General features: G+C 44.2%; 1 protein-coding gene across 3 annotated transcripts in view; it reads right to left on the bottom strand.

Moving 5' to 3' along the window:
• pan3 (poly(A) specific ribonuclease subunit PAN3) overlaps positions 1 to 5,599 on the bottom strand; it is a 77,299-nt gene extending 71,700 nt beyond the window's left edge. For 2 of the 3 annotated variants that reach the window (XM_008107959.3, XM_062974679.1), the window contains exon 1: positions 4,797 to 5,598. In XM_008107959.3, the coding sequence (XP_008106166.3) occupies positions 4,797 to 5,256 (460 nt within the window). In that variant the 5' untranslated portion in view covers positions 5,257 to 5,598. Of the gene's footprint in view, positions 1 to 4,796 lie in introns of all 3 variants that reach the window. The other variant, XM_062974680.1, reaches the window with a different exon arrangement.
• Positions 5,600 to 12,213: the final 6,614 nt, after the last annotated feature.

Genomic DNA, 12,213 nt, shown 5'->3' with positions numbered 1-12,213 from the left:
GAACATGTCAGAATTGTCACCTACTGTTCTTTCACACACAATATGTATTCCAATAAAAATGAAACATAACAAGGGATATTTACATTTCCTAAGAGGACCACAATCCATAGAAAGCAATAGCTTCTCTCAATGCTCAGAAATTTGACAGCTATCATGCTACAGTTCTCATAGCTAACTCTTGTCTTAATCTTCTCTCCTGTACAGACAAAAAGTACTTCACAGATAGCAGTAGCCGAACACATCCAATCATTTTGAGAACATTTAGCCTATTCTTAGTACAGTAGAGTCTTGCTTATCCAACGTAAACGAGCCGGCAGAATGTTGGATAAGCGAATATGTTGGATAATAAGGAGAGATTAAGGAAAAGCCTATTAAACATCAAATTAGGTTATGATTTTACATATTAAGCACCCTAACATCATGTTAGACAACAAATTTTACAGAAAAAGTGGTTCAATACACAGTAATGCTATTTAGTAATTACTGTATTTATTAATTTAGCACCAAAATATCATGATGTATTGAAAACATTGACTACAAAAATGCAGTGGATAATCCAGAACGTTGGATAAGCGAGTGTTGGATAAGTGAGACTCTACTGTACTTGAATTGGAGACCAACAAGAAGTAACCATGGACTCCAGAAAGGGTTAGAAAATAACATCTGCATAAGACCTAGAAAGTCAGTTAATCAGTGATTAGCTTAACAACAGTCAGCTACATACACCAGTGGTTTCATTCACTACAAGAAAACCTCTTAAGTTCTCATCTGCATCATCTAAGACACTAAGATAGTTTGAACTCTGTTTGCTTAGTATCAGGTAGACAACTAAAACTTGTGAAATTACTTTAGGACTATTCATGTACCCCGTTTGGACAGTATTACTGTGAAGACATTTGATTACGATTCTTTACTTTTGCATCCTAACATTGATATGTAACTAAGCAAAATGTAAAACAATGGACAGAGTAGAGCTACATCACTGTTTCAAAACATAACACTATTTCTTTCATAACAGTAACCTTCTGCAGTTTTCTCAAGCAATCATCAATGTATATTCTAAACCAGTGGTTCCTCACCTTTGTTCCTCTGGGTGTTTTGGACTTTAATTCCCAAAAATCCCAGCTATCTTACCATTTGTTAGGAATTGTAAGAGCTGAGGACCAAAGGTTGGAAACCACTGTTCTAAACCAGTGGTTCTCAACCTGTGGGTCCCCAGATGTTTTAGACTTCAAATCCCAGAAATCCTATCATATGGTAAAATGGCTGGAATTTCTGAGAGTTGTAGGCCAAAACACCTGGGGACCCACAGGTTTAGAACCACTGCCTTAAAGGCACCAGATCCTACCTTAGTGGTGCTCAAATTGTGGGTCCCCAGGTGTTTTGGCACACAACTTCCAGAAATCCCAGCCAATTTACCAGTTGTTAGGATTTTTGGGCGTTGAAGACCAAAACATCTGGGGACCCACAGGTTGAGAACCACTGTCCTACCTGATCTTGGGAGCTAAATAGGGTCACCCCGGTTAGTACTTGGAAGAGAGATCACCAATGAATATCAGGTACTGTAGATTATTACAAATACTTCTGTGTAAATCTAAAAATCATAGTCAAAAGTCAACCTAAAAAAACTAGCTTGACTTGTCCCAGGTACTTTAAGTACTTTACCTCTACCAAGAAAGGAACAATCCCCCCTCTTTGAATAGAGTGGCAAAAGGTGCTTTGGAAGAACCAAAAAGAAGCAATTGTCCCCTCTATTTCTCTGCTTCAATGCTGCTTCTGGCCTTTTTGAAGGCCAGTGGTAAAATAGTGGCTGGGCAGCAGGCCCTGAGGAAGTGTTGGCACCTTCCTATCACTGCAGGATGACTCTCATCCATGGGTCATACCACAATCTATAATGTTGGCCTACAAACCTGCTTTCAACTTATACCCAAGGATGACTTATACACAAGTATATACGGTATATTTCAGAGGAAGGAACTGGAGAAACCACTTCTGACTATTCCTTGCTTGAGAAAAGCCTGTGAAATTCATGGGGATGTCATAAGTCAAAAGGCACCTTAAAGGCACACACACAATGAAATCACTACCCTAGAAGTTTAAGTAAGATCTTCACATCCCACCTTGAATTCAACTATTTTTGTACATTTCTTCCTAGTAGTCTGAAGGTATTACAGGACTTAATGTTTAAATATTGAAGTGATATATAGCCACTGTCTTAACTTTGATGGGTGGTACATCTGTGCCTACTCTTACAAGAAAAAAAGGGGGGAGAGTAAAGCCTACATCTTCCAAAGTCCTAACGGTTGCAATGTGGACTGGTACCATATCTGTTTGTGTATATGTGGGGGGCTTCAAAACATCTATCAACTTATAATGATTCCATGAATTTCATAGGGTTTTATTAAGCAAGTAATACTCCACAATCATTTTGCTCACTCCTTCTTCTGAAGTGTAGCTTAAAGCACCTAGTATTTGTGGGTAGTCTCCCATCCAAGTAAAAATCAGAATTGACTGCTTAGTTTTCAAGATCTGGTGTGTTTAGGGCACTTAGGCCTGTAAACAAACTGCACAGCAATCTCAAACTGCACACATTGGTCTAAATCCTATTGCTAGTTCCAAACAGAGAAGTCCCACTCAGTAGCAGTCAACACATATAAGGTAGATCTGCTCAATAGGTCTACCTTAGTTAGATTCAAGGCTATGTAGGTAATTTAGTTCTTAGAACTGTAATTGGAAGTCGGCATGACAAGTTGTCAAAACACACTTGAAAATATCTCTAACAAGTTTTGCCAATTCCCTTTTTACACAGTGCTAACAGATTAGATGTCTCTATCAAAAAGGGTGAGGTGTTAGTTTACTACTTCTGGAACATACAGCAGGTCAGTGTAGATGTCTTCCTGGTTCTCCCCTGGCAAGATTTCTTCAGAAATAGCTTTCCACTATTGTCTTCCTTTGAGGCTGGCAGAGCATGACTTGCCCAAGGTCACCCAACGGGTTCTCATGTCCAAGTGGGTCACCTCCAGAGTCACAATCCAACAAACCACTAGTCTATGCTGTCTCTCAATAACTCTATGTGTGCGCCTTCAATGTACACATTGGCTTAACACAATCGTATGAATTTCGTAGATTTTTTTCTTAATATTTTTGTATTCCTCTGAGATGTAGCCTCCAGTATTCATCTGCCATCTAAAGACTGTGTTTAGCTGGACCCTTAATGGTATTCAGACTTAACCCCAGAGGAATCTTTTAAATTGTCAAAAAACATTGCCATCCATATTTTTCACCAAAGAGGCACAGGCAGACATCCTCAGTCACAGCCTCCTCAGAAGGAAAAAAACTGTCACCACACCCCTTTTCCCATACTGTTAAAATAGAGAATCCACCACCTTTGTTTCCATATGACTACTCTGTGTATGTGTGCCTTGAAGTTACATGTTGGCTTATTGCAACCCCATCAACTCCTTAAAGGTTTCTTAGTCCTTTTACCAATTTCTTCTATGAAGTGTAGCCTCCAGTATTTATCTGCTATTTCCCATCTATGGACTAACTACACACAGATGGCTAACCAGTCTCTACTTAAAACCCTCCAGAGAAGGGACTCCTCTACACTCTGGGTCAGCATATTGCACTGCCAGAGTTCTTACCATCCAGAAAGAATGTTTAGGTGTACTCTCTTTTCCTGCAATTTGAATCCATTGCTCCCTGTCTTAGTCTCCAGAACAACAGGAAACAAACTCAATGTGACATCCTCTCAGTCATTTAAACCAGGCATGGGCCAACTTCAGCCCTCCCTAGCAGCTGTTAGGAATTGTCGGAGTTGGAAGGAAGGCCGAAGCTGGACCATGCCTGGTTTAAACAGAGATATCACATCCCCTCTCAGTCTTCTTTTCTCCAAGCGAAACACCCTGCTCCGGGGTTGCTATGAGTTTTCTGGGCTGTATGGCCATGTTCCAGATGCATTCTCTTCTGACATTTTGCCTGCATCTATAGCAGGTTGTGAGGTTTGTTGGAAAGTAATCAATCAGGGCCAGCTAACACCTCCCAACAAAGGATTCCCCCAGGCAGGAATTAGCCGGGCTTTGAAGCTGTAAGGCTTTTCAATGCTAATCAAGGTGGTCAACTGCCACTTGCCACAGGCAGACATGAGTTCTTTCCACCACCCTGGGCATTCCACAAATATATAAATCCCACTTGCCTAGTTTCCAACAGATCTCACAACCTTTGAGAGTGCCTGCCATAAATGTGGGCAAAACGTCAGGAGATAATGCTTCTGGACCATGGCCATACAGCCCAAAAAGCTCACAGCAACCCAATGATTTCGGCCATGAAAGCCTTTGACAACACCATGTTTAGGTGTGATCACTTTTCCTGCAATTTGAACCCATTGCTCTCTGTCTTTGTCTCCAGCGCAGCAGGAAATAAACTTAGTGTGACATCCTCTCAACCATTTAAACCACGCATGTGCCAACTTCGGTCCTCCCTTCAGGTGTTTTGGACATCAACTCCCACAATTATTGACATCCTCATGCCCCTTCCTTTTCCCCCTGAGCCACTTGTGCGGCTGAGGGGGGAAAGGAAAGGGCCTGACGATAAGAATCGTGGGAGCTGAAGTCCAAAACACCTGGAGGGAGAGCGGAAGTTGGCCCAGGCCTGGTTGAAACACATCCCCCTGCTCCCTCAGCCGCGCCTCCAAATCCCAAAAGCCATGCAGGGAGAAGCCACAACCAAAGCAGCCCCGAGAGATGGCCAGCCCGCCGGCCTCGCCTGAAAGCCCTCGTCCGCATCCTGGCACTCACTGGCCAGCCGAGGTCCGTCCATGCCCGCTCCGGCGCCGACTGCTCCTCCTGCGGCCAAGTCGGGGCCCTTCTTGGGGCCTGCCGCCAGCGAGGCCCCGTGCGGGCCCGGGTAGCCCCCGCTGTGCCCCGGAGAGGCGGCCACGGGGCCCGGGCCTAGCCCCAGCGGGAGCCCTCCCAGCGCCACGGCGGGCGGTAAAGGCGGCGGTGGCGGGCCCGGGCAGGCGGCCGAGGCGGCGCCGCCGGGCTCCTCGTGCAGGAACTGGCACTCCTCGCCGTAGAAGCACGTCTTGTCCTTGGCGTAGTAGCGGCAGAACTTGAGCTTGAGGCCGCCGGGAAGGCCTCCCGCGCCCGCCGCCGCCGCCACTGCAGGGAGGCCCAGGCCCGGCCCCGGCAAAGGAGGCCCACCCGCCGCTGCCGCCGCCGCCGCCGGGGAGGAGCAGGGCAGGCCCGCGCTGTTCATGGCGCCGACGCTCCAGCCACAGGCGCAGGCGCCGCCTCAGGAGGCCCCGCCGTCGCCGGACGAGGAAGCATGAGGGGAGGAGAGCAGAGCAGCCGAGAGGGCCGCCGCCGCTGTCAGGGCCCAATGCTGGGAAGGAGGCGAGGAGCAGAAGGGAAAGGCTTCGCTAAAACGGAAGGATTTCGCTGAGGGGCAAACGGAGCTGGGCCTGTGCTCGGACGGTTCAATGGTCCCTGTGGCGGCCGCGCCGGCGGAGTTGTTGTTTATGCCATTTTCCTCTTCCTGAGCTGCCGCCTCAGCGCGCCTGCGCCACAGCCACAACGGGGGCCGATGGGTAATCTGGGCCTGGAGCAGGAAAAGGCGCCCAGAGAGGCCTGGCCTAAGAGAGGAACGGGAGGGAGGGAGGCGCTTCCACACAGCTGAGTAAAATCCCACATTACAGTAGAGTCTCACTTATCCAAGCTAAACGGGCCAGCAGAAGCTTGTATAAGCGAATATCTTGGATAATGAGGGATGAAGGAAATGCCTATTAAACATCAAATTAGGTTATGATTTTACAAATTAAGCACCAAAATATCATGTTATACAACAAATTTGACAGAAAAAGTAGTTCAATACGCAGTAATGTTATGTTGTAATTACTGTATTTACGATGTTAGCACCAAAATATCACGATATATTGAAAACATTGACTACAAAAATGGCTAGGATTATCCAGAGGCTTGGATAAGCGAGGCTTGGATAAGTGAGACTCTACTGTATCTGCTTTGAAGTGAAATATGTGGCAGTGTGGACTCAGTTAATCCAGGACATTTCCACACAGTTATATGACCCAGAATATCAAGGGAGAAAATCCCACAATATTTGCTTTGAGCTGGGGCCTCTTCTATACAGCTGAATAAAATCCCACATTATCTGCTTTGAACTAGAATATATGGCAGTCTGGACTCAAGGCCCTTCCACACAGCTTTATATCCCAGAATATCAAGGCAGAAAAATCCACAATATCTGCGTTGAATTGGAATATATGGCAATATGCATTCAGTCCAGTTCAAAGCAGGTATTGTGGGATTTTCTGCCTTGATATTCTGGGATATAGGGCTATGTGGAATCATAGTATCATAGAGTTGGAAGAGACCTCATGGGCCATCCAGTCCAACCCCCTGCAAGAAGCAGGAAAATCTCATTCAAAGCACCCCTGACGGATGGCCATCCAGCCTCTGCTTAAAAGCCTCCAAGGAAGGAGCTTCCACCACAGTCCGGGGCAGAGAGTTCCACTGCCGAACAGCTCTCACAGTGAGGAAGTTCTTCCTGATGTTCGGGTGGAATCTCCTTTCCTGTAGTTTGAAGCCGTTGTTTTGCATCCTAGTCTCCAGGGCAGCAGCAAACATTTTTGCTCCCTATGACTTCCCCTCACAGAGTTATACATTCTTATCATGTCTCCTCTCAGCCTTCTCTTCTGCAGGCTAAACATACCCAGCTCTTTAAGCCGCTTCTCATAGGGTTTGCTCTCCAGACCCTTGATCATTTTAGTCACCCTCCTCTGGACGCTTTCCAGCTTGTCAACATCTCCCTTCAACTGTGGTGCCCAAAATTGGACACAGTATTCCAGGTGTGGCCTGACTAAGGCAGAATAGAGGGGTAGCATGAGTTCCCTGGATCTAGATGCTAGAACCCTATTTATGCAGGCCAGAATCCCATTGACTTATTTCGCCACGACATCACATTGTAGGTTCATGTTTAACTTGTTGTCCACAAGGACTCCAAGATCATTTTCACACGTACTACTGTCGAGCCAGGCAAGGGCCCTGAGTTCACAGTGTCATATATTCCAGTTCAAAGCACATACTGTGGTATTTTCTGCCCTGATATTCTGGGTAGGTGGTTTCCACTATTCTGTGGAAGAGTCTGCGGGAGAGAGAGAGAGCCTTCCCAGAGTGGCCCTACATCTCAGGATCTCATCCCAGATTTTCTATTTATCCCAGATTATCTGGCAGTGTGGACTCTATAATCCAGTTTAAAGCAGAAAACCTGGGACCAGATCCCATTTTATAACCACCTACCCAGAATATCAAGGCGGAAAATCCCACAATATCTGCTTTGAACTGAGTTATCTGAGTCCACATTGCCATATATTCCAGTTCAAAACAGATAATGTGGGATTTTATTCAGCTGTGTCGAAGTTTGCGCCAGTTTTGTAGGGGAAGAGGCAGCTTTATTCCCGTGAAGCTCCAGTCTCTGCTTATGTGCGTGTGTATATACCAGCATGAGCAAACTTAGGGTCTCCCCACAGATGTTTTGGACTTTAACTCCCACAATTTCTGGCTGTTAGGAATTGTGGGAGTTAAAGTCCAAAACAACTGGAGGGCCCAAGTTTTCCCGTACCTGATCTAGACACTAAGGTAAAGTAAAGGTTTCCCCTGACATTAAGTCCAATCGTGTCCGACTCTAGGGGTTGGTGCTCATCTCCATTTCTAAGCCGAAGAGCCTGCATTGCCCATAGACACCTCCAAGGTCATGTGGCCAGCATGACTGCATGGAGCGCCGTTACCTTCCCGCTGGAGATCAATCTACCTATTGATCTACTCACATTTGCATGTTTTCAAACTGCTACGTTGGCAGAAGCTGGAGTTAACAGTGGGCGCTCACTCCGCTCCCCAGATTTGAACCTGGGACCTTTCGGTCTGCAAGTTCAGCAGCTCAGCGCTTTAACACACTGAGCCATCGGGGGCTCCATGATCTAGACACTACTCCCCTATTTATGCAGGCCAAATTTCCATTGACTTTTTGCTGCTGCATCACATTGTTGGCTCATGTAATGTTTAACTTGTCCACGAGGACTCCATATGCTTGTGTTCATGCTTGTGAACATACTGCAGGGGTTAGTGGGAATGGACCTTGATTTTGGGAGTTATAGTTTACCTGCATCCAGAAAGCTCTAAACCCAGTTGATGTCAGACCTGGACCAAACTTGGCACATAGACCCAACATGCCAACTGCGAATACTGGCAAAGTTTGGGGGTGATTGCCCTGGGAATCTGGGAGTTGTAGTTCTAGACAGTACTGAACCCAGCCAACAACGGATCTGAACCAAACTTCAATGATATTACCTAACATCGTAAAACATACAATGCCTTCTTCTAATAACCCGGACACTGCTGGGCCCCCAAGCTAGTGTATAAATGTTTATGAGTGACATGGAGAATCAGCACAGTATCAAAAATAGCAAATAAGAACAAATCCTCAAAGGGAGCAGAATCCATTAGGTGTTTTGGATGTTGACTTTTTTTTAAAAAAAAAAAATTGAATGATTTGTACTATGTCCATAATGAAATATCTTAGAGATGTGTCCCAGGTCTAAACATGAAATTCATTTATGTTTCATGTATACCTTGCACATATAGCCTGGAGAAAATTTTATACAATATTTTATGTTGAAGACAGAATTTGTATACAGAAAAGAAATGTGTATCTTAGCAATGTAAGCAGATAATTTGGGTTGCTTGTCTTCTTAAGTCGCTTCCTGACTGTCAACCCTGTGTGTTATGAAGCCCAACTCTCCCTTGGGCAAGGCTGCATTCTCTTGAAAGAGAATTCACCTGTACCTGTTCCGACTTAAAAACAAATTTAACGTAAGAACAAACCTACAGAATGCATTTTGTTCATAACTTGAGTTAACTAGACATTTTTATAGCTGCACAATATCCTCATTTCTACTAATAATGACGTTTGCATTCTGTATTCTTTCCCGAAACCAAATCGCTTTGCATATCTATCAGCATGTACCACAGAGTGGCAGGCTGCTTCCACCTAAGCTCTTAAACATGTTTATTGGAAACATTTTCTCTCTCTCTGAAATTGACTTTGCTTTGAATTTTAAAAGTCTGCGCTTCAACTGACACGCGCAATCAAAAGTTTTGCGTCTTCTGAGTATTTTCCCTTCTGGAATAAAGTTTTCAATGGGGTGTTACCAGGACTGAGGAACATGTGGGCCTCCACATGTTGTGTCTCCAGCCAGCAAGGCTAGAAGTAGTCCAACTCCATCTAGAGCTTCCCCCAACACAATTCACTTGTCCCCGCCTCTGTTTTTCTTTCCCTCCCCTCATATCTTTTCCCCTTTCCTTTCTCTTTCTTCCCCCCTCTCTCTCCCTTCTCTTTTCCTTTATTTCCCTTCTTTTTAGCTTTCTTTCTTTCTATTTCTTCCCTCCCTCCCTTCTCCTCCCCTTTCTCCCTTCTCCAGCTCTGAGAGGGCCTATCTCACAATGTCTACATGGGAACATGGCTCTCTTTGTGGCTCTTTCCATCCTTCCTTTCTCCCTTCTCTTCATAAACATGTCTCCTTTCTTTCCCAGTGACATCACAGAGGTCACTTCACTTAGCCAAAACTATTCCTTTCCTTCACAACAGCCTTTGTGGTATAGACAGATATATTTTGACATTTGTATATATAGATAAAAATATCTGGGGTTGGAATTCTATATATCTTTTTTTTAAAAACCATGCAAATCCCATGATTCCATAGGATGCAACCAAAGTAGTTAAAGTCGCATCAAATTGCGGTTAATGTATAATGTTGAAAAGGTTTATATTTTTGTAATACAGGAAAGAAGGGGGTAGCAGTAACTCTCAATAATTATACACATACTGACCCATTCTGAACATTAGATGACTGACATCTTACGTTCTGTTCTACAATATAATTAAATTTGGATATCTGAATTTAAATGTACTTAGTCCCTATTTAAGTCAACGAGGTAATGCAAGTTTCAGCTAAGCCACTTTAACTTACCAGAGCTTGGATTTTAGCCCAAATGTGTCTGGAGAAATATTTCTTCTGTATATATGTGTGATGACTCATGGGCCATGTAGTCCCGTTCCTAGTGCTGTGGTGACGGATGAAGAGGAAAACTTGGGTTGTCCACCTTTTCAGCCAGAAAGGGAACTTTCCCAGCCAGAATTGGAGCCCTTGCACCTGCAGGAGGTTTGTCCTCCAGAAATCTGCCAAACAAGCCCTGAGTCAAAATCTCCCCCATTTTCTCGCCGTAATTATTATCAGCAACAAAAAGGAGTTCAGCAGGCTAATCGCAGAAGCCTGAGAATCGCAGCAAAGCATTCAGATGATTAAGCCTGCTCCCATGAGAAATTTTAGGGAGTCATACATCTGGGCACAGAGATTGACTTTCGTTTCTGATTCCCCAGAGAAGTGTTCTTTGGTGGGAAAACGAGAACCTATTTAGGTTCCTTGCCCTTTAGGAATCTTGCGGAGTCAATTCGTCAGCTACTGGAGTAGTGTGTGTGGACAGCGCTAATCCCGCTTCCAAGCCTCGTTCCTGTTTTCAAGCCTCGTTCCTGTTTCCAAGCCTCCGCTCCCAGCCTTGTTTACTCCCCAGATCTTGCCTTGCTTCCCGGACCTTGCCAAGTAATTACCACGGATCTTGTTCTTGCTCCTCGTTCCTTGTTGCCTTGTTTCAAGCCTTGTGTTCCAAGAATCAAGTTACTTCCTAGCCTTGCTCAAGTTTCATGGACTAAAGGACCTTGTCATCTCCCCTCACTTTGCCTGGCAAAGTGAGTGTTTCGGTTATTGGATTACAACTTTGGACCTTAATATTTCATACTGGACATTGTTTTTTTGGACTAATTTTGACCTTCCCTGAAAGGTCTACTTCTGAACTATTTCTTACACTTGCTTTTATTAACTTTATATATTCCCTTAATAAAGATATTAGATAGATTCTGGCCTCTGTGTATGGTTATTGGTGCTCTGCAGCCTGGGTCGTGACAATATGTATTGCATGCATTGACATTACCAAGGTTCAGCTGGAATCATCACATTTCTTTTAACGTTTCCTACAAGTGGGTAATACAACTACATATGTCATTTGAATCTAGCAGCTCTTTAACATAAGAAAACTGGGAGGTTGTAAAAAAGTGGGGAGATCAGTTGTTCGTTTATTCATGTAAACATTTTGTTATGCTGTCATCGAAGGCTTTCATGCCTGGAATCACTGGGTTGTTGTGCATTTTGTTATGCTTCTTTGCTCCTTCAAAGATGTTTCTGAAACAGCTTAGAAAAATATGTGCAATAATAAATTTTTTTCAAAAGGTTTGCTTAAAAACAATGATTTATTATTACAAAGATTACTACGGTGTAACAATAAATTTAGGAGAACAGCTGTACTTGGTCTGGATCCTCCCCTGCAGCCCCTTCTAGGAGTACATGACTCCGATGGTTACTCCCGCAGTTTCATTGGAGCATGCAAGCCCCCTCACCATGACTGTTGCACCCCTAGGCTACGTGGGCACCTCAAAACCACACTGGAGCCCCAGAATATAAGCAAACAAGTTGTTTATTGAAGGCTATATGCAAGCAATAGCAAAATCAAAGTTCAAAATGGGTTTAAATCCACAAGAGCAAAATACTTGAAGCAAGAGTCTATAAAAGTCACTCAAAGAACATAGTCCAAACTGGATATCAAAGAAAGTCCCAAGAAAGGTATCAAGAATACTCCAAACAAGATTAATTCCAAGGCATGAGTCAAACAATAACCACAGGAAATAAGGCTAGAATGCAGGATTAAACTCCAAGATAGTCCAGGGTATGAAGTCAATGCTGAAACACAAAGTGAGGGTCTTGACTAGAATAGAAACCAAACAGCAAAGTCACTGGAATATTCAACTGGATTCACAGGCCAAAGTGAGGCTGGAACTTGAGACAAGATACACGGCTGCAGGAATATACAGGAACACGGAGCAAAGCTCTTTCTCTCTTGGATTAGCAATGTTATCACCTCTGGTTGTGGCAGGTAAAGCAAATCTCTTTAAGGGAAATTCAAGGTCTTTCTCCCATGAGAAAATTGCTCATTAGTTCGCTTCAAAAGCAAACCTCTACTTCTCAGAAACTCTCGTTCCCTCCTCTGGTGAGTTATCGCTGTTTTCCTGTCAAACTCATTATCACTTTCC

This window comes from Anolis carolinensis, chromosome 3, assembly GCF_035594765.1.
Source record: "Anolis carolinensis isolate JA03-04 chromosome 3, rAnoCar3.1.pri, whole genome shotgun sequence".
Taxonomy (NCBI): Eukaryota; Metazoa; Chordata; class Lepidosauria; order Squamata; family Dactyloidae; genus Anolis; species Anolis carolinensis.
This window is presented reverse-complemented; position numbering and strand designations above follow the sequence as displayed.